The sequence below is a fragment of the Cucumis sativus genome, chromosome 2 (genome assembly GCF_000004075.3).
Source record: "Cucumis sativus cultivar 9930 chromosome 2, Cucumber_9930_V3, whole genome shotgun sequence".
Classification (NCBI taxonomy): Eukaryota; Viridiplantae; Streptophyta; class Magnoliopsida; order Cucurbitales; family Cucurbitaceae; genus Cucumis; species Cucumis sativus.
The window spans coordinates 16,964,418-16,991,788 of NC_026656.2; the positions used below are offsets into that span (position 1 = coordinate 16,964,418).

The 27,371-nt window shown below is 35.5% G+C and overlaps 5 protein-coding genes and 1 long non-coding RNA gene across 11 annotated transcripts; 4 read left to right on the plus strand and 2 right to left on the minus strand.

The window, feature by feature from the left end:
* The first annotated feature begins 5,754 nt into the window (after window positions 1–5,754).
* On the plus strand, window positions 5,755–7,127 carry LOC101212960 (ornithine decarboxylase-like). Its single transcript, XM_004143026.3, is given in 1 exon segment — window positions 5,755–7,127. A coding segment is annotated over 1 exon segment (1,152 nt). The 3' UTR covers window positions 6,907–7,127.
* Window positions 7,128–12,654: 5,527 nt separating this feature from the next.
* LOC116402016 lies at window positions 12,655–14,540 on the minus strand. The gene is made up of 4 exons (XR_004214373.1): window positions 13,965–14,540; window positions 13,747–13,825; window positions 13,623–13,667; window positions 12,655–12,718 (listed from the first exon to the last, which is right to left on the minus strand). It is a non-coding gene; the product is annotated as an uncharacterized LOC116402016 (long non-coding RNA).
* Window positions 14,541–15,990: 1,450 nt separating this feature from the next.
* LOC101213523 (glutathione S-transferase) lies at window positions 15,991–17,116 on the plus strand. Its single transcript, XM_004142942.3, has 3 exons — window positions 15,991–16,278; window positions 16,355–16,403; window positions 16,514–17,116. Exons 1-3 carry the CDS (start codon window positions 16,126–16,128, stop codon window positions 16,972–16,974), a joined length of 663 nt encoding a protein of 220 aa, XP_004142990.2. The 5' UTR covers window positions 15,991–16,125; the 3' UTR covers window positions 16,975–17,116.
* A 131-nt stretch (window positions 17,117–17,247) lies between these two features.
* On the plus strand, window positions 17,248–22,406 carry LOC101213281 (pentatricopeptide repeat-containing protein At5g40410, mitochondrial). Of its 2 annotated transcripts, none has more exons than XM_004142941.3 (3): window positions 17,248–21,472; window positions 21,563–21,827; window positions 21,931–22,406. In XM_004142941.3, the coding sequence occupies exon 1, from the start codon at window positions 17,472–17,474 to the stop codon at window positions 19,356–19,358; it is 1,887 nt and encodes a 628-aa protein (XP_004142989.2). In that variant the 5' UTR covers window positions 17,248–17,471; the 3' UTR covers window positions 19,359–21,472; window positions 21,563–21,827; window positions 21,931–22,406. The 2 variants fall into 2 exon arrangements, with proteins under 2 accessions (XP_004142989.2, XP_031736741.1); XM_031880881.1 differs by having other exon boundaries at window positions 21,677–21,827.
* Window positions 20,939–25,295, minus strand: LOC101213039 (pentatricopeptide repeat-containing protein At2g33680). Of its 5 annotated transcripts, XM_031880877.1 has the most exons (4): window positions 23,123–25,295; window positions 22,448–22,560; window positions 22,008–22,271; window positions 20,942–21,861 (listed from the first exon to the last, which is right to left on the minus strand). In XM_031880877.1, the coding sequence occupies exon 1, from the start codon at window positions 25,255–25,257 to the stop codon at window positions 23,125–23,127; it is 2,133 nt and encodes a 710-aa protein (XP_031736737.1). In that variant the 5' UTR covers window positions 25,258–25,295; the 3' UTR covers window positions 20,942–21,861; window positions 22,008–22,271; window positions 22,448–22,560; window positions 23,123–23,124. The 5 variants fall into 5 exon arrangements, with proteins under 5 accessions (XP_031736740.1, XP_031736739.1, XP_031736738.1 ...); XM_031880880.1 differs by lacking the exon at window positions 22,448–22,560 and having other exon boundaries at window positions 20,939–21,849; XM_031880879.1 differs by lacking the exon at window positions 22,448–22,560 and having other exon boundaries at window positions 20,939–21,861.
* LOC116401625 (ganglioside-induced differentiation-associated-protein 2-like) lies at window positions 21,340–22,153 on the plus strand. Its single transcript, XM_031881187.1, has 3 exons — window positions 21,340–21,472; window positions 21,563–21,827; window positions 21,931–22,153. The coding sequence occupies exons 1-3, from the start codon at window positions 21,340–21,342 to the stop codon at window positions 22,151–22,153; spliced, it is 621 nt and encodes a 206-aa protein (XP_031737047.1).
* Window positions 25,296–27,371: the final 2,076 nt, after the last annotated feature.

Consider the following 27,371-nt stretch of genomic DNA (forward strand, 5'->3'; position numbering starts at 1 on the left):
TCCTTGTTATCCTCAAGATAAAAAATACACAAGGGAAAATTATTTGAAGAGACTTTTTCTATCTTTACAAGAGAGTTCTTTTTCAAAAAATTTACCTCCTTTCTATATCTTAACCAAAATAACTTCCTCCCTCTCTCATTACGTAGAATAACTACTTGGGAGTTATTCTTTTATTTGAATTAATATAAATATAAATATAATATAAATTCAAATTATACTATATCTTATATAATATTAATTTAATATTATATCTCATATAATATTAATTTTATATTATATCGTATATAATATAACTAATGGTTTAGATCTTCTCATATGATCTATAGTTCTAATATGAATCGAATCCATATTATTATTATTTGAATCATATTCAAATATTAACTTCTCTCATAACATTATAATGTATCAAATAGATTATATTAATTGTATCATATACAATTTATTCCCTTTAATCAATTTGAACGATTCAAATTAAACCAAAATAAATTTGATTCACATTTATCTTGAGCTAACAAGGGGACCTTATGGACCTACAGATTAAAGCTCCAATGATGTGAGATTAATTAATTAAACTCTTTAATTAAATTAATCACTATTCATTAGCTATCAGTCATTCCACTAAAGACCAATAGTTGCACTCTTCTTACTGTAGATATATTTTTGTGTCCATTAGATATAACCAATCAACAGTGCAATGACACTTCACAAATTGCTCATAAGTACAGCCAGGCCAAAAATTACCGTTTTGCCCCTGTAGTTACATCTAACTCCTTAAGTACCACAAATTCCTCTAATGAACAATAGTTATAGTCCCACTATAACGAAACTCCTCTCGAGCCAAGAGAGGGTGTGGCGCCACATTGTTCAAGCCCTTGAATCAACCCTTAAGAGAGCAATTTCTCTACTTACTCTATCTATAGAGAAAGAGTGAATTTTTTCTTGTGTAGTTGTGTTTCCAGCTCCCTAATCAAACGAATCCCCAAAATGGTAGGCTTATTGAGTCGGTGATATAGGCCACTCTCACCCATGCAAATCAAAGAATTGCCTTCATAGGCAGGAGTTCACAACTCACTCAAGATTCAGGTCAAGTCACCTATGGTCATCTTGGTGAAATGTAGTTTTAACTAGTAACGGTGTTAATAAGAGAGACTATTCATTTCGTGGTCCGATCTTATACAAACTCTTTGTATAGAATACCTCTGCTTTAATGTCTCGACATGAATGATTAGAATCAAATCATTTGTAGCACTTTACAACAATTGTAACAACTACAAAGCAGGCCGTATTCGTAGTGTCACCAGAATAAGGTATTCAGCCTTATCCATCTACTACAAACCATTTAGGTTATCATTTAAACATGATCCATTTGTATGTCTCCACATACATGTTTAGGTTACATAAGATAACCTTGGATGTTAGTTTATTGGTTTTGTGGGTTAGTGCAACTAAATGTCAAATAAAATAACACACTTTATTTTATTAGATAAATAAAATGTTTGTATAATATATACAATTACAAACTACAAAACTTCAAGATTTAGGACATCAATCCCAACAATCTCCCACTTGTCCTAAAGCTAGTGGGGTGTACAACATAAAAGTTAAATCACTATAATAGTACACAAAACAAGAAACTAGGGCATACAATACGCACCCAGTAAATCTCCCACTTGCCCTAGATTAAGTGTGGCATGTCACGTAGACCCAGACTCTCTAGGTGACTCTCAAACACCTTAGCCGTGAGAGACTTTGCAAATGGATCAGCAACTTTGTGCGCCGAAGCAATTTGTGTGACGATCATGTCCCCTCGATGCACTATCTCTCGAATCAAGTGATACTTGCGTTCAATATGCTTTCCACGCTTGTGGCTTCTGGGCTCCCTAGAATTAGCCACAACCCCACTGTTATCACAGTAAAGTGTAATTGCCTTTGACATGTTTGGAACAATTTCCAAATCAGTCAAGAATTTTATAAACCAGACAACCTCTTTGGCAGCTTCACAAGCTGCGACATACTCTACCTTCATGGTGGAGTCAGCAATACATCCTTACTTGATACTTCTCCAAACTATAACTCCTCCATTAAGAGTGAACACTGAACCTGAAGTAGATTTCCTAGAATCTCTATCAGTTTGAAAGTTAGAGTCTGTGTATCCTGTAAGGATCAAATCCTTAGAACCATACACAAGCATGTAGTCCCTCGTTCTCCTAAGATACTTGAGGATAGTTTTAACAGCAGTCCAATGAGCTAATCCTGGATTTGATTGATATCTACTAACTATCCCCACCGCATAACAGATGTCGGGTCTAGTACATAACATCGCATACATCAAGCTACCAACAGCTGATGCATAGGGGATATGTCTCTTGATAAGAGGTGGGTTCAACAAGGGAAACAATGGTGGAAAAACAATGGTAATCTATCAGTGAGATGAGTGTGAGGTTCTCTTACCCGGGTAGAGCGACGAAAAGGAGTAGCAGGTAGAGATTCAGGAATATCATTGGAGACAGACAGTGGATCCGGGTTCGCAGTAGCAGGTGAGGAGTGTGCAAGCTCAGTATCCAATGTGGGTTTAGAGAGAGTAAAAAGATCAACAGATGTATAAGTAAAGAAAGAATGAGGACTAGAGAAAGAGGTGTGGAAGGAGGACAAGCGAGAGAACATAGTGTGTTCCCAAAAGGTGACATGTCGAGATATCCGGAGTCGGTTGGAAAGAGGGTCCCAACAACGAAATCCTTTGTGTTCGGTGTCATAGCCAAGGAAACAACAGAGACGAGCACGTGGTTCAAGCTTATTGTGTTCATGAGGATGTAAAAGAACGAAGCAGGCACTACCAAAAACTTTGAGTTTAGAGTAGTCGGGGGAAATACCATGTAGTCTTTCGAATGGAGAGGTGTTTTGAAGGATAGAAGAAGGAAGACGATTGATGGTATATACTGATGTAAGGGCAGCTTCACCCCATAATTTTTCAGGACAAGAGACAGAAAGAAGGAGGGCACGTACTGAGTCAAGAATGTGACGATGTTTGCGCTAAGCACACCCATTTTGTTGAGAGGTATGAGGGCAAGAGCGCTGAACAATAGTGCCCTGTTGGGAAAGAAAAGAAAGAAGGATGGAATCTTTATATTCCAAAGCATTATCAGTGTGAAGAATTTTGATGGGAGAGGAAAATTGAGTATGGATCATGTTAGCAAACTCAATATATGTGCAAGATAATTCAGAACGATGTTTTAGAAAGTAAATCCATGTAAATCGAGAGTAGTCATCAATGAATAAAACATAATAGCGATAACCATGAACAGTAGTAGTTGGGGCAGGACCCCAAATATCAGAATGCACTAAATCAAAAGGTTTATCACAATTAGAGATGGATTGAGAAAAAGATAAGGCTGGTTGTTTAGCAAGTTTGCAATTCAAACCATTAAAAGGAACAAATTTAGTAAGATTATTCAAATTGTTAACAAAAATTAAATGACGAAGTTTTTTAGAAGAAGCATGACCAAGACGAAGATGCCACTGATATGTGTCAGAATCAGTGACTGAAGCAGAGATGGAAGAAGGAGATGAAACCCGAAGTGATGTGAGCTCAAACAATCTTCCCACTTCGCGACCCGTTCCAATCGTCTGTCCCGTCTGCGGATCCTGAACCTGACAACCATTGGGAGAAAAGGAAACAGTTAAGCCGAGGTCACATAATTGACCGATAGACACTAGATTAAAGGTCAGGTTAGGAACACAGTAAGTATGGGGAAGATGTAAACTGGGAGTGTCAATGGTACCCGTATGAGAGATGTTCCTATAGTTACCATCAGCAGCATAAATAAGAGGTAAATATTTTGTAGGGCTAGAACTAGACATAAGAGAAAAGTCAGAGGTCATATGATTACAACAGGCAGAATCAAGAAGACAGCGATTACCTGACGAGACAGCAAGAGCAGAGGATTAAGTAATTAGTTGATTCAATAAGCTCTGAAGATCACTTATCTGAATGAGGGATGAATCATCAGAGGTTGCAGCAACAACAGATGAGGGACCAGGTTTAGTAAAGTTTTTCTCTTTTGTGGAAGTGCCAGGAGGTCGGGGTGGTCTGGTAGGGCAGTTATCCAGAATGTGGCCATGTTTATGGCAGTACCTGCACTCTATTTTAGGACAGTTAATAAATTTGTGACCAGAGAGCTTACAATTCTTACAAAACATATTTGAGGCTCTGTTGGGAGTGTATGTGCTGGCAAGGACAACATCAGATTGTTTAGTAGAATTGATGCCAAGACGCTTTTCTTCAAACAGAATTTCTTGAATAGCTGCATCCAATGATGGTAAGGGACTCCGGTGTAGTAAAGCAGCTCTAACAGATTCATATTCTGGACGTAATCCCATAAGGACTTTAATAAGGCGAAGATGATCTTTGTTGATGCTCGCTTGGTCAAGCTGAGTCCAAATGGGTTGAAGAACTGCCAAATATTCATTGACAGACCGACCAATATCTTGATTTAGATTTACAAGTGTATTGTGCAGTTGATAATAGTGGGCTAAACCAATAGATTTGAAGCGTGTAGACAAAAAATCCCATAATTTTTTAGCATCATCAAAAGCATCAAACTATGCATGTATAGCGGGAATAGAAGTGTTACCAAGCCAGGTGATAATTTGATGATTTTTACTGTCACAATCTTCGAGACGTTCAATGAATTTGTTATCTCCTTCCTTGTCCTTGTCTTGTGCAGTTGGTTTGGTTATGTCGCCAGTTACAATGCGCCATAGTTTTCTTCCAATAAGAAAGCTCTTCATTTGATTTGCCCATGTGATATAATTTGTACCATCAAGTATTGTACCAATGGGTCTAAAGATATGGTCTCTCTCCATTTGGATTCGCAGTTGAGGTTAACAATGAGGATTTTCGGCTGAGTTTTGACTGATTCGTGACTGGATTCGTCATATATGGGTTTTACTGTATCTTGCAACTGAGATTCGCAAGGCTGGGATTCGTGACAGGTGAGTGTCTTCACGGCTGAGTTACGACTGCGAGAACACGACTGGATTCAGGGGTTCGCGGCCAAGATTTGTCTTCACGGCTGGGTTGCAATAATGGACAAAATACGGACAGAGGGTCACGGCTGTGAACGGAGACAAAAAATTGAAGACAAACGGCTGAAGATTCGTCAGATCTGGTGGGCGGCGTCGGTGGGCAGACGTTGTCTTGCACTCACGATTGGAAGAGGAGTCGGTGCGGCTTGGAGCGACAGAGGAATAAAGACAGAACGGCTGCGAGGCGCGTATCTCAGCGGCGTAGACTGGCGCTTCGCGGATGGAGACAGAATGGAACAGAAACTGATAAGACGACGCGTGCGACGTCGAGGCTGCGACTAAGCGACGCAACACCGATGATGTATTTTGCGTTAGCGCGACACCGATGAAGACGCGAGACGGAAACTGTTCTGGATGTGGCAGAACGGCTGCGAGGCGCGATGAAGATGCGGGACAGAGATGATTCGGGACGCAGCGCTTCTTGGAGTTAGCGGAGACTCGTCGATTCACGGGCGGTTGGCGGCGACGATTGAGATAGATCTAGGGTTTTTAGGCTCTGATACCATGTAGGAGAATATGTTGAAGAATATTCTTTCTTTATTTTATTGATAAATGTTCTATATTTTGCAAGAGTATCAATTGTTATATAAATATCTAAATTACACAAATTAAATAAGGAATGTAATATAATTAGCCTAAATTCTCTAATTTAGGTTAATATTCCCCAACATGGCCTCCTCCATTTCCTCCAGTCCCATTGTTCTCAAAACTTCCGACAAACCTTTCTACACCTTCGACTTAGCCGTCGTCGCCACCCTTTTCGACCTCTGGTCTCATTCCCTCCCCACCGTCCACCCTTTCTACGCCGTCAAATGCAACCCCAACCCGGACCTCCTCGCTGCCATGGCCGCCCTCGGCTCCAATTTCGACTGTGCTAGTCGGGCCGAAATCCAATCTGTTTTAGTCCTGGGCGTCTCACCTGACCGAATCGTTTTCGCCAATCCTTGCAAACCTGAATCCCATATTGAATATGCCTCTTCCGTCGGCGTTAACCTTACCACTTTTGATTCTGTCGACGAAATACAGAAGATCCGACGATGCCACCCAAAATTCGCTCTGTTGATTCGGATTAAACCATCCGACGACGGGAGCGCTCGATGCCCATTGGAAAACAAATACGGCACGCTGCCGGAAGAAATTATCCCTCTTCTCCAAGCTGCTAAATCGGCTGAACTCTCCGTCGTTGGCGTGTCATTTCACATTGGAAGTGGGGCTACTGAAACATGTGCTTATTCAGCCGCCATTGCCGCTGCTAGAGGGGTTTTCGAAACGGCAGTCCGACTTGGTCTGCCTCCAATGAATGTGCTCAATATCGGCGGCGGATTCACCGCCGGACCCCAATTCGAAGAAGCTGCGGGGGCAGTAAAGTCGGCCATAAAAGAGTATTTTCCAGAGGAACTGAATACCATCCTCATAGCTGAACCGGGGCGGTTTTTTGCGGAATCGGCTTTCACTTTAGCCGTCCACATCATCGGAAAACGGGTGAGGGGAGATCTGAGGGAGTATTGGATTAACGATGGGATTTATGGGTCAATGAAATGTATACTATACGATCATGCGACGTTGAGTTGCAAGGCGTTGGCAGTGAAATCAAACCGGGAAAACCCCACGTGTGGCGGAGGGAGAATGCACAGGTCAATCGTGTTTGGCCCCACGTGCGACGCTTTGGATACAGTTCTGACCGGAAAGCAGCTGCCGGATTTGGAGGTGGGAGATTAGTTGGTTTTTCCGAAGATGGGGGCTTACACGGCAGCAGCAGGATCCAACTTCAATGGGTTTAACACGGCGGCGATTGAGACTTATATTGTGTACTCCGAATAGGGAAACGGCACCGTAATGGAATGAAATCTTTCTTTGGTTAGGTTATCTTATGGTTTAGGGTCAAAAGAAGGATTCAGTCAATGTCTACATCACATATATATATATATATATATATATATATGTATATATAATGCACATTTGAGTGTAAAGGCAATGTTTAGATCTATACATTGATCTTCATTTTTTCTCGTGGAAAAAAAGAAAAAAAGGAGAAATGTTGACCTAACTATTTTCGTACAACATGAGCTTTTGTATACATTTGTTAAAGAGTATTGAACAGGTTAAATGAAACCATATTAGTATGTATAGTAGAATTTAGAATCATTTTGCAAAACTTACCAAAACTCATAACCTTTCCACCAATCTAACAAAAACCCTCTTCATTTAACTTCAATGTTTACTCCATCTCGGTTCAATTTTTCATTTTTCAACTCAGGATTAGCAAAGTGATCAACTTAATTCAACTTGAATTGACCAGTTGTTTCCATCAATTTACGCAATTTATTTGCTTCTCAAATTTTTCTTGCATCCCTGACTAATGATGATAATAAACTATTGACCTTTAAAATTGTTAATATCTATTGATATACTATTTGTACATTTCCAAAGTTCATTCATACATGTGATATATTGCTAAATCTCTTTATATTTTTTAAAGTTATTTGATGTGTTAGATTTAAAAGTTGTTTAACATATGATGTCGCTTGTACATTATTGATATTCTTGAAAGTTGACTTATCTTATATATTATTTGAGTCATTGACATTCTTGGAAGTTGTTTGATATATATAGGTATATATTGTTTATACACTATATTAATAGACTTGAAAGTATTATTGATAGGGACGTTTGCAAAAATAACAAAAAAAAGATATGATAATAGAGTCTATGACACTACATTTTTTAAATTACAAAAATAGCAAATTTAGAAACAGATAACTCTATGATAGTCATCTAATATATATAATATTACTTATCATATTTGTTATATTTGCAATATGAAAAAAAAACAGGTGCTATCTACTTTTCTTTCTAAAAATTTTGTCAATTTCTGTTATTGAGATATTTGATACTCTCATGTCTTACGTATAATATATAATATAAATCCTGATACATTTCGAATATCATTTTTATAAAATGAATACCCTCACAGTGAAGGTAAATGTTTTTCTTTATAAAGAAATTGGATTGGTTGATAAAAATTACAAAATTAATGTTGAAATTATTAAGAGCATTAAATTTGGTGAATATTGACTATTGAGCTTTCAATTTGTCATCCAACTACAGATATGATTAAATTGCAAGTGAAAATCTCAACTTCTTCCTAGCTGCCAAAACACCCTGGGAATTAAATTCTTTATAACTTTCTATATGAAATCCATCCATCTACAAAAGTTCCACAAGCAACCATTGCTCAAATAGATAACAACATTAAATATCATCTTAAAAGTTAATGTTCTTCAATCTCTACAAAAACATATTTAACTATAACAGCAGGCTGACCAGAAGCCTTTGCATGCTTTGTGATAATTAGAAATCAACTTTCAAATACCCACCTTGTTGTTGAAGAGCTTAATGAATTGAGAAACATATAAACCAATTACATAGCTATATACTTTTAATACACAAATATGTTAAGTTAAAATCTAAACTTTAGATATATGGATACACACTAATTTTAATGGACATTATTTTAAGTCATGAAGTTTAGTAAATAAAACAAAACACTATCAAGTCAAAGTTCACCTAGCATAAAATTAATAGGTCTATTTTTAAGAAATTCAAAAGTTTTATTTTTATTCTTCACACAATAACTTCATTATATTTGAACTTGACTATGATATGGGATTATGTCACTCTAATAAAATATTAAAACTTTTAACTTTTAATATAATTTGTCAAAGTCAATCTATAATTTTAAGAATAATTAACATGCACTGTCTCCTATGGAACCAGAGCTTCAAAGTCTCTCTACAATAAGTTTACATATATATTTATTTCATACTATTTATGTAAATATATATATATGTATGTATGTATGTATACTCTTATGACATCATAATATTACAAACTAGCTAGATCTCTAACCTATAACACCATTTTTTAAACCCCAAGCATGCAATTATAAATCAAAGTGGAAAGATGCATCTTTGTAGCAAAGTCTATGCAGTTCAGATCTTGAAAAGTTTGTTGCATGAAGAGAAAAAAAGGGAAAAAGAAAAAGAAAGGTACCTTCCAAAGGGGTCGCAAGAAGTGATACAACCAAGATTATTAATAATATGAAAGAGCACTGAGATATTGGCGCGGCTCAATCAGACTCAATTTAAACTTCAAATTAAACTCTAGTTAATTTTGGGTACTGATCTGAGTGAACCGGACCAATATCATAGCAACTATTTCAAGCTAAACAAACACAAAACTCCATCTACTGCTTCACGAAATGACCTTATTCTAAGAATAAGAAAAGAATAAGAAAAGAAGAAGAGAAAAAAAGAGAGAAAGGGGATTTGTGGGAGTGGGGAATGTCTTGAGAGAAAGATGGAATTTAAGAAAGGAGTGGTGAGAAGGGTTTTAGGGTTTGAAGAAGAGAAAGGGGGAATTGCATTAAAGGCAATGGACAACCAAAACCCTAAAAAAGGACCAATGCATTCAATGTGTAGCAGAAAGGGTTTGCAGCCATGGATATTCCCATTTTTAATTTTCCCACTACTCTCTAATAATAATAACTCTTTTCAATTTTCAAATTTTCCTTTCTCAAGAACGAAAATTCAAACTTTTCTTATCAAAAACAAAAGAAAAGGAATATACACACACACATAAACCCTAACAAATTAATGCCGGGTATGTTTTTACTTCTATTTTGAAACTTTTATTATGAGATATTTTAATCCCTCAATCCTATGCCTTAGCTTATGTTGGTTTATTTTTAGGATCATTTTCATTCAAATAAAAATTTTCTTAATAGAATAATATTACATCCATTTGAATTTATACGATTTTTAGTTTTAACATGCACTAATAATAACTTCATTTTTCATAAACAAAATTTGAGGATCTTAATTAATTAAATACAAAACTTAAAAGTTGTAATTAAAACAAAAGATTTGAAAGAGAAATACGAAAATGATGATGCAAGAACTATAATTGAATTAATTTGGAAGGTAAATAAAAATGGAATAATTTGATGAGATGTTAAAACTTGATCTAAGCATTATATATATAAGAAGTAGGAGAATAATTAATAGCAGAGGTTGGAGTAGGTTAAGTAGTTAGATATGAATACTCTTTCTTTATGGATTAATATAGGTTTTAATCTTTTTGAGAAGAAAAGAAAAACGAAATGGTGAAAAGAAAAAGGGTTATTTAAAGAAATTTTACTTCATAATTTATAATATAAATGAAATGGAAAAGAGAGAATTGGTGTTGTTCTTAAATGCTACTCGTGGAATCTCTCATGAGTACACTGCTCGAAGCACCAAGGAGGGAGTTGGTTTCTTTGCCTTTCTTCTTTTTCATCATTTATTATTTTATTTATTATTTTTCAGTCATTTTTGTTTTTTATTGGCTGCTTTTTATTTAATATCTACAGACTCTGTCATAATTATTTTTTCTCCATTTTTTTCAAAAATATTTAATTAATTTTTCCCACTTTTATCAATTCATTTCTAAGGAGTTGTTCATAGGAGATGTTAGTATTCTACTCTTTTTTTCCAGCTATAGAGAACAAAAATGGAGGGTCTTACTTTGTCATATAGTTCACAAAGTTTGGATTGTATTTCATGTTATCAAATTTACCGTGGTTTGGTAGAAGATTTACTCTCTTATCCACCCGTGGTGAAACTATATATGAAAGATCCATTGAACTTCTTTAAAATTTTCTAGTAACTTACCAAGATTGTATTTAACCAATATCTTATTTAATTAACCATGTTTTTTATTCTAAAATAAATAATAATAATGGGAGGATTTTTGGGTTGGAAAACTTGCCATCAACTTCTATCTATATGGTGATGAACGTTTATCTATACAATAATTTATATTAAAATTTGATTTATTCTCATAAGATATCGTTTAATTTTACATTTATTTTTAATTACTTACAAAATATCATTTATATATTTAAATTTTCAAATCTATTTTTAAAAAAGTACATAAGAGTTCTCAATTTTTTCTTTCAAAAACATTTCATCTCTTAGTTTTCGAAAAGATATTACTAACCTAACGTAGAAATTATAAGATTTAAAAAGACATAAAGTACAACAAAATATAATACAGAAGGATTTAAGAATATTGTTACAGTTTATACATTTTCCAAGTATACTGTTAAAATAAATGGAATTATTGCAAATGGTTGTTAGAATGAAGTTGAATTTTGTTGATGTTGATTATGTGGGATGTAGTTATTTTTTAGTACTTAATCCTCTAATTCTCTCTTGGTTGACTACGCACGTCATTTAATGTATGGAAGTGGAGTTTTGAAAGAGTATTTATATCTCCAAAAAACTTGAGGTGTGATTGAGCGTGTTAGAAGAATTCTATCTATATATAGAGTAAAATTTTCTTTAACCCTTCAAATGAAGAACTTTCCTATCTAACAGAGCTCTCTTGTGGGCTTGATTGGTCTATGGACCTAGCACTTGGGCCAAACTATCTTGGATTTAGGCTTTGAGCTAACGTAGGATTTTTTAGTCGTTAGACTTTAGTCCAAATAAAAGTTTTATTTAATGGAACGAAATTATTTTTTTAAATGGAACGAAATTATTTTATTTAATCCAAATGAAAACACTCGCCAACGTTAAGATTAACGATTTATGCGTTCAATTTCAAATTGGGACAGATGGTCAACTTTCAATTGATCCTAAATTCAATTATTTGAAATTTTGTATGTGACTTTTCTTTCATTAAAACTATAAAAATTATGATAAACTTTAGGAGTCATTAAAAATTGTAACAAAGCGACAAAATATATATGTATATAACAATAGAAGATATAAAAAATACGAGTGATTAATTGGTATAAACATTTTTTTTTACGAAATCGTTTAGATTTAACACAAGATCGTTTAGATTTACTATTTCTTTTCGATCATTTAGATTTCATTTCTTTTGGATCGTTTATATTTAAAACACAATCATTTAGATTTGGTTATTTTTGTATCAAATCGTTTACATTTGACAATCTAATATGATTTTTTTAAATGGAACGAAATTATTTTATTTAATCCAAATGAAAACATTCGCCAACGTCAAGACTAACGATTTATGCGTTCAATTTCAAATTGGGACAGATTGTCAACTTTCAATTGATCCTAAATTCAATTATTTGAAATTTTGTATGTGACTTTTCTTTCATTAAAACTATAAAAATTATGATAAACTTTATGAGTCATTAAAAAATGTAACAAAGCGACAAAATATATATGTATATAACAATAGAAGATATAAAAAATACGAGTGATTAATTGGTATAAACATTTTTTTTTACGAAATCGTTTAGATTTAACACAAGATCGTTTATGTAACGGCCCAACTTTTCTGGGTAAGTCGAGGTCGTTAATTTTTAATAAATAACTTTGGTTGAAACAAATTGAAACATAAGTCAATTTAAAAAAACAAAACATGTCAGGCCTGATTTTCAAATATTCAAGAAAACTTAACAATAACACTATTTACAAATAAAAGTTTGTAAACTAAGTTTTAGTACATCTTAAACCTTAAAAGAAATCATAAGCGGAAGCAAAATGACACATTTCCTATGGCAATCACGCTTCCTTCTTGCCCCTCGCCGGTTTGCCACCTTTATTTCCTTTGCCTGAAAATTTAACATAAGAAGGGTGAGTATAACAATACTCAGTAAGAGACCCTCTACTGGTCTCGTCAGGGGAAAAAGACCCTCTACTGGTCTCGTCAGGGGAAAATAAATTGTTAAAGTTCTATTGGGACACCCTGTACAGTCGCAGTCTTATGATCCCGTAGGATACACATCTCAGTTTAACGCCCCGAGGGACGTACATATCAGTCTAACGTCCCGAGGGACGTACATATCAGTCTAACGCCCCGAGGGACGTACATATCAGTCTAACGCCCGAGGGACGTACATATCAGTCTAACGCCCCGAGGGACGTTCATATCAGTCTAGTGTTCTGCAGAAACACATATCAGTCAAATGCTCCCGAAGGTGCAAAATAAATTGGTGATCCCGTGGGACACCTACAAGGTAAACATCCCAATACAACCTAACAATTTATCCCCTCATTCCATTCAATCCATCTTTCAGTTACTTCAAAACATAAAGTTCTTTCTCTCGACGTCCTAACAGTCAACTTATCTCACTTTAGTCATATGTCTGTCAATAATATACTAATACGTCAGTCAAACAAACTATACAGTCAATACACCCCTCAGTTCACCAGCACAAACCACAGTTCAGTATAATCCACATCCAACCGAAACAAATTCACTAGTTCACATCCAAATCTTTATACAGCACAATCTATTAATATCATCATGTACACATAAGCATAATTTCAGTCATTCACATGTATACTTTCGGCAATTCACATCAATTCACACATCAATGTACATATATATGTTTCCAGTCAAATACAACATACACTAAACATTTAGTCTGCAATCAACATGTACATCTTAATCATCATCCATACAGTCCAACACAACTCAAAAACTTTAGGTGAGTCCAGTAGAAAATCCCTTACCTCAAAGTTGGGGAAGCTCCTTAATCAAACGTCCTCGAAACAATCCTAAGCACAACAACACAAAATTCAATTACTTCCACGATACATATCTCACTTACTTTCCTCAACGTAAGTTCCAACTCACCGATATATTGGCGAACTGAACCCTCAACAATTCACAAATTGGTTGTGAATTTAAGGGAGCCCAACGTTACTCCCAACACCTTCAAGAACCAATTAACAAATTAGCTAAACATTCCAACCATAACACTTGAACCACTTTGAAACCAATTACCATTCATACTTAAGTTGTTACCAACAAAGCAACCTCGATAAAATTGTAAAACAGAGACAGCAGCACACCTCAACGCACGACTGTCGTACTCGCAGCAAAAATCCTAAGTGTGGGTCGGTCAGCGGTCGGCCAAAGGAGACGTGGCGGGCTGCCTCAAAATCGATCAAGGTCGGAGAGTCGCGCGGCAGTGCAGAAAACAGAGGAGAACGGAATGGGCGGCGGCTCGAAACAGAGGTTGCGCGGCAGGGCTTCACGAAGACAGAACCGGCGGAGACGGTTGCAGAACCGTGGCTTCGACGGAGACAGAACCGGCTGAGACGGCTGGGCAGCGGCGGAAGAGCAACGGCGCCACAGATCTGGACCGGACAGTTACGCGGCGGCTGCTGCAAGGCTGCTTCGCGAACGGAGATGAAGAACGGTTACGCGGCGGCTGCTGCAAGACTGCTTCGCGAACGGAGATGAAGAACGGAATGGAGGTCGCGGCGCTCAGGTTCAGTAAGGGAGACGCGGCGGCCGACGGCTGCTGCGAACGGAAGAAGAAGAGGAATGGATGGCGGTTGCTGCGGTGCGAACGGGGAGAAGGGGAAGGGCGCACGGGAGGAGAAGAGAAGAGAAAAGAAAAAGAAAAAGAAAAAGAAAAAAGGAAAAAATAATAATAAAAATTTCATTATTATTATTATTATTATTATTATTTTAAATTAATAAAAATAATATATATACCTTTCCTTCTTTTCCTCTTTTTCTTCCCCTCTTCGTGGGGCATTACAATAAACATTTTTTTTACGAAATCGTTTAGATTTAACACAAGATCATTTAGATTTACTATTTCTTTTCTTTTGGATGGTTTATATTTAAAACACAATCATTTAGATTTGGTTATTTTTGTATCAAATCGTTTACATTTGACAATCTAATATGATTTTTTTAAATGGAACGAAATTATTTTATTTAATCCAAATGAAAACATTCGCCAACGTCAAGATTAACGATTTATGCGTTCAATTTCAAATTGGGACAGATTGTCAGCTTTCAATTGATCCTAAATTCAATTATTTGAAATTTTGTATGCGACTTTTCTTTCATTAAAACTATAAAAATTATGATAAACTTTAGGAGTCATTAAAAAATGTAACGAAGCGACAAAATATATATGTATATAACAATAGAAGATATAAAAAATACGAGTGATTAATTGGTATGAACATTTTTTTTTACGAAATCGTTTAGATTTAACACAAGATCGTTTAGATTTACTATTTCTTTTCGATCATTTAGATTTCATTTCTTTTGGATCGTTTATATTTAAAACACAATCATTTAGATTTGGTTATTTTTGTATCAAATCGTTTACATTTGACAATCTAATATGATTTTTTTAAATGGAACGAAATTATTTTATTTAATCCAAATGAAAACATTCGCCAACGTCAAGATTAACGATTTATGCGTTCAATTTCAAATTGGGACAGATTGTCAACTTTCAATTGATCCTAAATTCAATTATTTGAAATTTTGTATGTGACTTTTCTTTCATTAAAACTATAAAAATTATGATAAACTTTAGGAGTCATTAAAACTATAAAAATTATGATAAACTTTGGTAAGGAAAAGAAAAATTGCAAATAATACGAAAAAGAAGAGCAAATGAAAATATTTTAAAAAATTGTCGTAGAGAAATAGAAAAAGATGATTAAAAGAAAAATGATAAAGTCAATGAATTTTTTGAATGAGTGAGTAAATATTTAAATATTTTGTCCACTTATTCTATTTAGAAAAGTTAATTAAAAGTTAATATTTTATAAATGCTATATACTTCATGTAGAGGTTTATAAGTGTCTAAATCTATATTTGAAATTGGGCTTCAAAATAATTCATATAACCAAAATTTTTGTAAATAATATTTTAAAAGAAAGTTTTATAATTTTTGAACCATCATAATTTTGGTGGCAAGACTATATTTAAATAAAAAAAATAAATCAAAATATTATGTTTATATCAAAATATTTATACAATATGACAACAAAATAAAATTAAACAATAAAAAGTAAAATTGTGTGGTTTTGTAAAATTTATTGGGATATTAATATATTATGTATTAATTAACAAAGATGAGTACGTAATTCAAAATCGAACTTTATAGAGAAAAGAGATAAGGTTTATGCTGAAAACCCGCGCACAGTCCATTTGCTTCCGTTTCTCTTTGTTTCCATACCAACCCAATCAAATCCAATGGCCACGCCGGTGAAAGTGTACGGGCCGCCCTTGTCCACTGCCGTCTCCAGAGTACTTGCCTGTCTTCTCGAAAAGGACGTCCAGTTTCAGCTCTTACCGGTGAACATGGCGAAAGGAGAACACAAGAGCCAGGAATATCTCAAGATTCAGGTACATTTTCAATCTTCTTCCCAATGGATCTCTCTGTACAACTCTCATTTTACTCATCAATGTCCGGTTTCAACAGCCATTCGGTCAAGTCCCTGCGTTCCAAGACGAAAGCATCTCCCTCTTCGGTAATTGGCATTCGATCGATCATCCAATTATTTCATCTCCTGAATTTCGAACTGTTCGTTCTTAACTAAATCTAGGGTTTCCTATTGTGCGGATTTGTGATTCGGCGCAGAATCTAGAGCAATCTGCCGCTACATTTGCGATAAACACGCGGAGAAGGGGAATAAAGGATTGTACGGACTGGATCAGTTAGGGAAAGCTTCGATCGATCAGTGGATTGAAGCGGAGGGGCAGAGCTTCAATCCGGCAAGCTCGATTCTTGTTTTTCAACTGGCGTTTGCGCCGAGGATGAGGTTGCCGCAGGATGAGAAGGCGATTAAGCAAAACGAGGAGAAGCTGTCGAAGGTGCTTGATGTGTACGAGCAGAGACTGGGAGAGAGTCGGTATTTGGCCGGAGATGAGTTCTCGTTGGCTGATCTTTCTCATTTGCCAAACGGGCATTATCTGGTGAATGTGGCGGACAGGGCGGAGCTTTTCACGTCGAGGAAGAACGTGGACCGGTGGTGGAATGAAATCTCCGGCAGGGAATCTTGGAAGGAGGTGGTTGAATTGCAGACCAAGGCATCTTCTTGAGTGCATTTTGATACTTTGAATCTTGTTGGGATAAATGACATTTGAATAAGCTACGCTACCTTACGTTCTTCGTGTTTCCTTCACCCAACTATTTGAATATGGCCATGAATTGATCTTTTGAATTAAATTTTCTTCCAAAGTATTTATTTTCTAATTAAAAGAGGAAATTATAATAAGTGACCAGATATATATATATATATATATATATATATATAATAGATCTAAAATTTAAGTTTTTTTTCACTAGGTTTTGTTTTGTTATATTTGAAAATGTTCTTAACCTAAATGTTTTTTTTTTAAATAGTTATAATAATGAATTTTTTAGTATGCACTTAAAATGAGATGTTATAATAATTGTTATTTTTGAAAATAATAAATTATGGGAAAGTGAAGTTAGTGTAAAATTTGGAAAAACTCGTATTATTAGCGTTCAACGTCACAAATTTTTGGAGCAAACGGTACAATACCCTGACTCTGAGTTTTAAAGATAATGGTAGATGGTATTTTCGTCTCCATGTTATTCCTTGTTTCTGTTTCCTACCATAATCTCAATGCCCCTTCGCTGGAATTCTTCAATTCTGTACAATTTCTTCATCCAGTCAAGAACCCAATACCCACTTCTTCTTCATCGCTCATTTCACCTGGTCCGTCAATGTGCAACACCAGAAGCGATTGTTTCAGCTTTACTCATCGCTGTTAACTCTTGCCCTTCCATCTCCAATTGCCGGGAAATTCATGCCCGAGTATTCAAATCTTTGCTTTATAGAGATGGCTTCATTGGGGATCAGCTGGTTACTTGTTATAATAAACTGGGCTATGCTGAAGATGCACTGAAGCTGTTTGATGATATGCCTCATAAAGATTTGGTCTCTTGGAACTCACTGATTTCTGGTTTTTCTCGTTGTCTTCATATGAGCCTCACAGCATTTTATACCATGAAGTTTGAGATGTCAGTTAAACCCAATGAGGTCACAATTCTGTCGATGATATCAGCTTGCAGTGGAGCTTTGGATGCAGGGAAGTATATTCATGGTTTTGGAATTAAAGTTGGTGGTACTTTGGAAGTTAAGGTTGCTAATTCTCTCATTAACATGTATGGAAAGTCTGGAGATTTAACATCAGCTTGTAGATTGTTTGAGGCCATTCCAGACCCGAATACAGTATCGTGGAATTCAATCATTGCTGCTCAAGTCACTAATGGCTGTGCACGAGAAGGAATTGATTATTTTAATAAAATGAGAAGGCTTGGAATTGAGCAGGATGAAGGAACTATCCTGGCCCTGCTTCAAGCTTGCCTACATTTGGGTGTAGGAAAATTGGCAGAAAGCATTCATGGTTTAATGTTCTGCACTGGTTTTGGCGCAAAGATCACCATAGCAACTGCACTTTTAGATACCTATGCGAAATTGGGAAGATTAAGTGCTTCATATGGCGTCTTTACGGAGGTGGGTTTTGCAGACAGAGTTGCTTGGACCGCCATGCTTGCAGGATATGCTGCTCATGGATTAGGTAGGGAAGCAATCAAGCTTTTCGAGAGCATGGCCAATAAAGGCTTGGAGCCTGATCATGTGACTTTTACTCATTTGCTTAGCGCATGTAGTCATTCAGGGCTAGTCAATGAGGGGAAAAGTTACTTCAATGTGATGTCTGAAGTGTATGGAATTGAGCCCAGGGTAGATCATTATTCATGTATGGTTGATCTACTCGGTCGCTGCGGCCTTTTGAATGATGCTTATGAGGTGATACAAAACATGCCCATGGAGCCTAATGCTGGTGTGTGGGGTGCGCTTCTCGGTGCTTGTAGGGTTCATGGTAACATTGAACTTGGTAAGGAAGTTGCAGAGCATTTGATTAATATGGAACCTTTGGACCCCAGAAACTATATCATGTTATCAAATATGTATTCCGCATCTCGTTCTTGGAAGGATGCTGCCAAAGTGAGGGCCTTGCTAAAGGAGAGAGGTCTGAAAAGAACCCCAGGATATAGCTCCATTGAATATGGAAACAAGAACCATCACTTCTTCGTGGGCGATCGATCTCACCCTGAGACGGAGAAGATCTATTCCAAGCTCGAAGAATTGCTCGGAAAAATAAGGAAAGCTGGATATAGTTCCAAAACAGAATATGTTCTGCAAGACGTTGAAGAGGAAGTCAAGGAGGATATGATAAACAAGCATAGCGAGAAGTTAGCCATTGCTTTTGGGCTTTTGGTGAGTAAAGAAGGTGAAGCTTTAATCATAACAAAGAATCTTAGAATTTGTGGAGATTGTCATAGCACTGCAAAGCTCATATCATTGATTGAGAAGCGTACCATTATTATCCGAGATCCAAAACGCTTTCACCATTTCTCTGATGGATTCTGTTCTTGTGCAGATTACTGGTAAGTTTTTACTGTACTTCACAATGGTGCTAATGCGTATTTATACCTTACATAGAGCTAACCCATGTGCATCATAACCATATTCTTTGTTTAGTTTTGCTAATTTAATATGGTTTTCGGTCTGATGTATAAGAGCTTGATTTAGGCTTCTCTTATATTCTTTTATTGTGTCATTAAAATAAGTATGATCGTAGTTTAAAGAGGCTTGATACAACCTACAAATGTCAGTTCATAAGTTCCTTAGAAAATGACTTTTAATAACTATGAGTTTGGTTCTTAGCCGGTTAGGTACAAAAACTCTCATCATATTGTTTATGACTTCATGTTTTATTTTATCTAGAGTGTTGCCTCTCATTATACACCCCGTGTTAATATGAGATCTTGGTTTTATCTTGACTTTAGTTCTAGAAAAACAATTCCAAATCAAAGTTGGTTGGCATGAGTTAAGTTTGTAATATAATATCAACTAAACTCTTAAATTCTAAAACTCGAGAGCTTGAAAAGAATATAATTATTGATAACAAAATTCACTATGGACCATTCTACAATATAGGCTGTAATAGGTACAATTTTCGGTTGAAGCTTTTAATGTGTTAGGTACCCATAAAACCTCACAAACCCAAGCATGTGAGGAAGCCAAAATTATTTAAACCCTACCATCTTTTTATTTTATTGTTCTTTATTTAGATCCTAACTTTTTTGTCAAAATAAAATATAAACATTTAATAATTAAATCTGAAATTTTTATGGCAATCTATTGAAAAAAAAACTGGAGAATTCATTTTTTGATTTGTTCGTGACCATTTTTGTTGTTACTTCAGAAAAAAATTTGGGCTAATAAATAATTAACAATATTCTAAATTAATTCCTTATGAAATTCTATGATTTAAAGCAATATTAGTTTGATGTTTTAAGGGATACAAATCTACAAATTTAGGGGCATAAATGGGACATTTTCTGTACACATAAAACATGTATTTGGGTCCATCTTAAAAATAGAATAATTGTCTATGGAAATGTGAAAATATTTTCTTAAAGAAAAAGTCTACATAGACTATTAAGGAGAACTAATTAAGGCAGGAAAAAATTTTGAATATTAAAGGAAAAACGTTAAAACTTGTATAAACACGACAAATCTAGATCCGAAATTGATAAATTGAGCGTTCAAAATTGATAATTTGAGATCGCTCAATCCAACCACATCCAAGAATAATTGTAAATTTAACCAAATTCAGAATTTAAAGATTACTAACTAAAAACAATCTAATTATATTTGAAATTCAAAAACTATTAGAATGGCTATATAATCTCCTTGTAATTACATAAATTTTCAATATCAAGTTGCACTTATGTCCAGGTGAGTTAGGGTAGGTTTGTGTGCTTTTATGGAATGATCTCGAGAGATGTGTAACACCAAGACTCCAAGACCCTTTCTACCATGATCTCAAGTTGTCTGAGCTCGTCTTTGGTCAAGACCGACCTTAGCTAGTTTTGAGCCACTAGTTCAAACATATGCCTGTAGTCATTGTATCACATAGCAAGTCTCGATTTATTGATTTAAAGTGGAACCATGTAACTCTGCACTCAGCCACAAAAACTTATTTCTACCATTTAACGACAAAACTCTGTTTCTATATAATTACCGAACCGAACCGATCTCGCATAGACAAATTCCATCCCACTTCTTAACAAAAGAGAAAAGGGAAGTTAAAAAGAAAGAAAAAAAAAAGGGAAGAAAAAATTACCGACCGCCCCTACTGCCGTTGAGAATTTTACACACGGCTGGGAGGATAGACATTCGATCCGATAACGAACAGAGCCCCTGACTTGTCGGATAAACCTCCACCGAACCCATTCAATCAATCCGACCCATAAAATAGTACATTCTTTCGAATATTCCTCTGCTATTTCTCATCCGACCCCACCTCCTCTCTCCATTTTAAACCCTCAAAACCCACAAACTCTGCTACTTGGAACTTTTCATAATGAGCTACTCTTCTTCTTCTTCTTCTCTCTCCGACCAACTTCACCTCCTTGGTAAAGTCGAGGTTTTTAGACTCCATGGGCGTGATAAGGCTGGCAGGAATGTCCTCCTCATTGTCGGAAAATACTTTCCAGGTACTGAAATTAAATTACTTTTCTTGTTCTCCAAAACCAGAGTGTGTTAGTGTGTGTGTGTGTGTTGATTCATATCTGTTTTGGGTTTAGCTCGGTTTGTGAGCAGCCAGGCCGTGAATGTCTATTTGAAGGATAAGATTTTCCCACTCCTTAAAGATGGGCCTTTCACGGTGGTGTACATTCACACTGATGTTCATTGGACAGAGAATCTGCCTGGAATTTCAAACCTCAAGGCAATCTATGAGGCCATTCCAATCACCATTAAGAACAACATTGAAGCTGTTTATTTTCTCCACCCTAGCTTGCAAACCCGTGTGTTTTTTGCCACTGTCGGCCGCCTCATGCTTGACGCCGAGTAAGCATTCTTCCTTCCTCCCCTGTAATTGGAACTTCCCATTTCATAAAAAGGCAAAAAGGTCAGATCTTTATGGTGGGGTTGTAATTTCTTTGACTTGCAGGTTGTATAACAAGGTGAAATATGTGAAAAGAGTGGAGTTTCTATGGGAACATGTTAGAAGGAAAGAGATGGACTTACCTAAGTTTGTGTATGATCATGATGAGAAATTGGAGTTCTGTCCTGTGATGGAGTCTGATTTGGAGAATGATTATCTCAGGGTTTTCTCCCCTTCGCCGTCTTTGAATTCTGGGGTGTCTACGTATTCCATGAGGTGTTTCGCTTGATGACATGAAGAGTCAAAGATGGGGTTGGGGATACAGGGGTCTTTTTGGTTTTGTTATAGGAGTTTTTTTTTTTTTTTGGTAGTAATGGCAGAAAATATTGCCAAGTGTTGTAGACTTTCTGTAGGCAAAGGGAAAAGGTTAATGAGCTTTCCTTGTGAAGAAAGGAAGAGTTAATACTTCACAGGAAAAGCAGTGAATAGGTTTAAATGAAGTTACTCTGTAATAAAATATATGTTCATGGGATATTTGAAAATGGCATGGACTGAAATATAAATAAAATGAACAGGTTTTGACCTGATAATACAGTTTGGTTGGACAAAAATCAAACTTTGTAATGGGTTGAGAAAGAGGGAACATGCTGGAATATCGCCATATCAGAGACTTTGTTTGTTTTGCTTTGGCTATATCTGATGCAAGACGAGCCAAAATAAATAAATAAAATATATCAATCACTTTATAAGAAATGCTAGTTGATTAAAAATCATGGAAGGGCTCCATTGAATTATAATTTAAATAATAGGACTAGATTGAATTGAATACAATATTGAATCTGTGCAATAAATATATTGAACTTATAATTTAAACCCTCAATGAATCACCTATACTAAAAATAAGTAGCAAGAAAATTTTGGACGGAACACCTTTCTTCCAAAATGAATGTAGCCAAATGTTAGCACAAATATTGTTTCCTAAAAGCGTAAGAGAACCAGATTTGGCTCCCTGTTTGCATACTCAGATCTCTTGATAAGTGTTCCACAAAATTGACTCCATGAAAGGATGTAATCCGAATGGAAGGACCATGAATCAGTAAGTACTTCATTGAAGATTATACATATAGAAATAGTCTAAATAGAAAGGATTCTCAGCCAGAAGAAAAGTTCAAGATAACATGATTTTTATCTAACTAGGCAACTGGTTAAATAAATCAGGCAAGAGGTAAGGAGATGAGTTAGATCAAACCATATATACCTCTATATGTATAATGTCATAGAATTTGTATCATTGAATGATTCATAACATTCATCCTTCATATGATCTCTCAACCTTCTTAACTCTGAACATATTTTGACAATCTGTGGATGTATCTGGTCACCAACTACAAACACATGAACCTGACTTTTCAATTCAATCCAACTACAACCTGGTTCCTTATTCACCCCTCGAAGTTTCATCAACCTTCTCACCCGTTCAACATCATCAGACCTTCCCAGTGCAGTATAAATACTAGATAATAATATATAAGCAGATGATTCTTGTGAACCTAATTCCATTAGTTTCTCCCCTGCATATGCTCCCAGTTCATAATTACGATAGTTTCGACAAGCCCCTAACAGGATACGCCATAAACACATACCGTGATCGATAGTGGCAGATTCTATGAACTCTTTCGTTTCATGTAGCTTACCTGCACGACTTAGAATATCTACCATGCAAGCATAATGCTCGACTCTTGGAATAATGCCGAACTCATCAAGCATCATCCTGAAATATACCTTGCCTCTTTCCACCAATCCCATGTGACTGCACGCAGAAAGAACGTTCACGAAAGTAACATAGTCGGGTTTTGTAGTGCCATGACGCAGCTCTTCAAAAAGTTCAAGAGCTTTAAGACCCTCTCCATTTTGAGAAAGACCAGATATCATTGCATTCCACGTCATAATATCTCGACTAGGCATCCTCCTAAATACCAGGTTCCCATCTTCTAAACTACCACACTTTGCATACATGGTAGAAAGAGCACTCCCTATTGGAACTTCAAGACTGAATCCATATTTAATCGTCTGGGCATGGATTTGCTTACCTTGTTCTAAAGCAGCCAGGCTTGAACATGCTCTCAAGACACTAGCCATAGTTAGCTCATGGGGCATAATCCTTTCCATCTGCATTCTACAATATAGAGTCAAAGCAGTTTCATTTTCACCATTTTGAGCATATCCTGAAATCATGGAAGTCCACAAAACAATATCCGGTTCTTTTAAATAATCAAACCCCTTTCGGGCATCAACTAAGCTTCCACATTTTGCATACATATCAACCAAAGCTGTCATGAAATAAATCTGGCACTCATATCCCGCCTTCAGGGAATATCCATGTATTTGTTTCCCCTCTTCCAGAGCACCAATGTCACTACAAGCATTGATCACCCCGACAAAAGTAAACTCGCTAGGCTTATTCCCATTAAGATGCATATTATAAAACAAATTTAAAGCCTCGTGCGAGTCCCCAGCTTGAGCATAGCCAGTTATCATAGCTGACCATGTAATATCGTCCTTATCACCAGACAATTCAAATGTTTTAAAAGCATCATCTAAACACCCACATTTTCCATACATCGTAACAAGAGCATTCCCCACAGAAGCAATTGATAACAACCCATTTTTAAGGGCAAGACAATGGATTTGCTTACCATAGTGAACAAGATCAGGAACCGTCAGTGCACTAAGCACACTTGTATAGATAAACTTATCATGGGCCCCCTCTTCACGACGCATCAATAAAAACAACTCCCAAGCCTCAAAAGCCATCCTTTCCATCGCATACCCTGAAATTATAGTGGCCCAAGATACAGTATTCCTCTCGGGAATTGTGTCGAACACCTTACGAGCATCAAGCATACACCCAATTTTACAATACATATTAATAAGCGAGCTGCCAACAAAAACATCATAAAAGTTAGAAGTCTTGATCGCAAGCGCATGGGCCTGTAGACCACCAAAAGTTTCGGGTGAACTTGAAGCAGCAGTGAAAACCCCGCTAAAAGTATGGCCATTCGGCAGAGTGTTCTCCGCTCTCATTCTCTGAAAAAGCTCCATCACAAACGAATATCCAACAGTACCCTTTTGAGAGTAGCCATTGATGAGGCAATTCCATGAGACAACGTCCTTGTTGGTTATACTCTCGAAGACGAGCTTGGCCTTGACAATGCTTCCACATTTGGCATACAAGTTAACAAGACTGTTGGTGAGGTAAACCGAAGAGAAAGAACCAGTTCTGAGGAGTTGAGCGTGAATGGCTTTGCCCTTCTGAAGATCTTTCTGACGAGTACACCGCAAGAGCAAATCGACGAAGGAGCGATGCTGAGGAGGAAGAAGATAAAGATTCATCAACTCCGCTTGAATTCCAAATGAGGCGCGAAGGCGAACCTGCAACGAACTCAGAATTTTACCATTTGTTATTGGGTTGGGCCCAACTTTGGTCCACTCATCTTTTAGCCCAAATACAATTATTGGGCCGGCCTGCAAATCTTGAAAACATTGCTCAAAATCGCAGAAATTGTAACTAAAAAAAATAAGGAATAATAAGAGATATAACCATTTTTTAAAAAAAAAATTAGCAAATAAGAATTTTGGAAGGTACATGCTATTTTATAAAATACCAAAATATCCACCTTCCCCAACTATAATTATTTTTGTTTATAAAAACTAATAAAATAGCAACAATAATTTTCATAAGAAGAAGTATTTTTCTACAGTTAAACAAAAATTGTCCTAACACCACAAAGAAACAAATATAGGACAAAAGAAATCATTATATATTACTTATCACCACAATTGGTGGTAGAGAGACATAGGGTGCAAGGAAATTCATTAACTCGAGAATCAAGTTGGGTCAAAGGGTACTCAACCTATTTTTACTACTACTACGTTGAGGATTGACCAATGCATATATATCTTTATATGCTATGCTATAATTTCAAATCATGAATCTTTTTTAAAATGCTTGAAATAGTTATACTTGATTTCAAAAGAAATATTTTGATCCCAGGGTTTTCTTTTCCTAATTATCACGAAATACAATCACACACTTTTCTTTTCTTCCTAATTATTCTCTAGGCACTACAGTTCTATCTTTATGCAGATTAATAGTTTTGGCAATAATTTGTTTCTTTTTTTTTTTCGTAAAACAAAAAGGATGAACAGTAAAAGGAAAAAAGAAAAATAAATTTAATGATGAATAAATTCATCATCAATTAGAGATGAAGAACCCCATACTAAGAAAGAGAGGTTTTGTCTTCTTTTACATTTTATATTAAAGAAATAAGATTCTATTTTTGTCAAATTAGGTGTTGACAATAAATTATTTCTCAATTCTCAATGGTGAGTTAAAGGTAAAAGGGTATGTTTCGTTATATATGACCAAACATATCCATAATTAAGAACATATCCTTGACTCACTGACTCACTATATATGTTTTTGTAAAGCTTCATAATTATTAAACTCTTTCATCTTTAATTAAGCATATTACACCTTTAATCGTTTTTTAGTACACATTGCTGGGTGAAATTTTTTTAACATGAAACCTTTTATCCTTGAGTAGTTTTACTAATCTCTTATCGGCTAACCATACCTCTAATTCAAAATTCTAACCATGCATTATGACATGACTCCATATAATTCAATAAAAAGATATAGAATAAGCAAGAATGAATCTACCTCAATGATGGGGTACATACACTCTCTTTACGTATTTTATAAAGATTGTAAGTTCTTTAATTTTCTTTTTATTTTTTAATGTGAAATTTTCAAAATGTTAATCCGATAAAATTCATTTGGTTGACATGTTGAACTAACTTTATTAACATGTAAAACTACATATTACATTTGTTTTGGTGTGGTATGAAGCTTTTGATAGTTGAACCTAAAATCCGTTATCTAACTCAATTTTTGCAAAGCTTTCTTGCACTAACAGAGTACCAACAGTCACTTTAGCCTATTATGTATTTACTTTTCACACTCATTAGTGAAAAGCAATTAAAAATTTTCACAAATACCAAAAGGAAGAAAGCTCTAAATATATTGTAGCCAAATATTTCTTAATTAATAGGAGAATTTTAAAAAATACATATTGCATAAATTGACTAGTAAAACAAGAAAGTTGAAACCTGAAAAGAAAAATATATAATCAAAATAACTTTTAGCTAAGTCTAAAGTTATTGAATACTACTAAAAGTAACTAAAGCATGAAAACAACAAATAATGCATAAAACTTTGATAATATAGTTCAACAAATACAGCCTACGTCTAAAAAGCTTCTTACTCACATAAAAATTATTATTGAGATTCAAAAGTTTGTAACTTAAATACTAAAGTTACTTATATAAGTTATTTCCATAACTTAAATCTATACATTCTCAAGCTCCCTTGACGGCAATCGCAAATCTCTTCAAAGACAAATTCAAGCTCCTCCTCCATCATGTGGTTTTCATTCATATTTTAT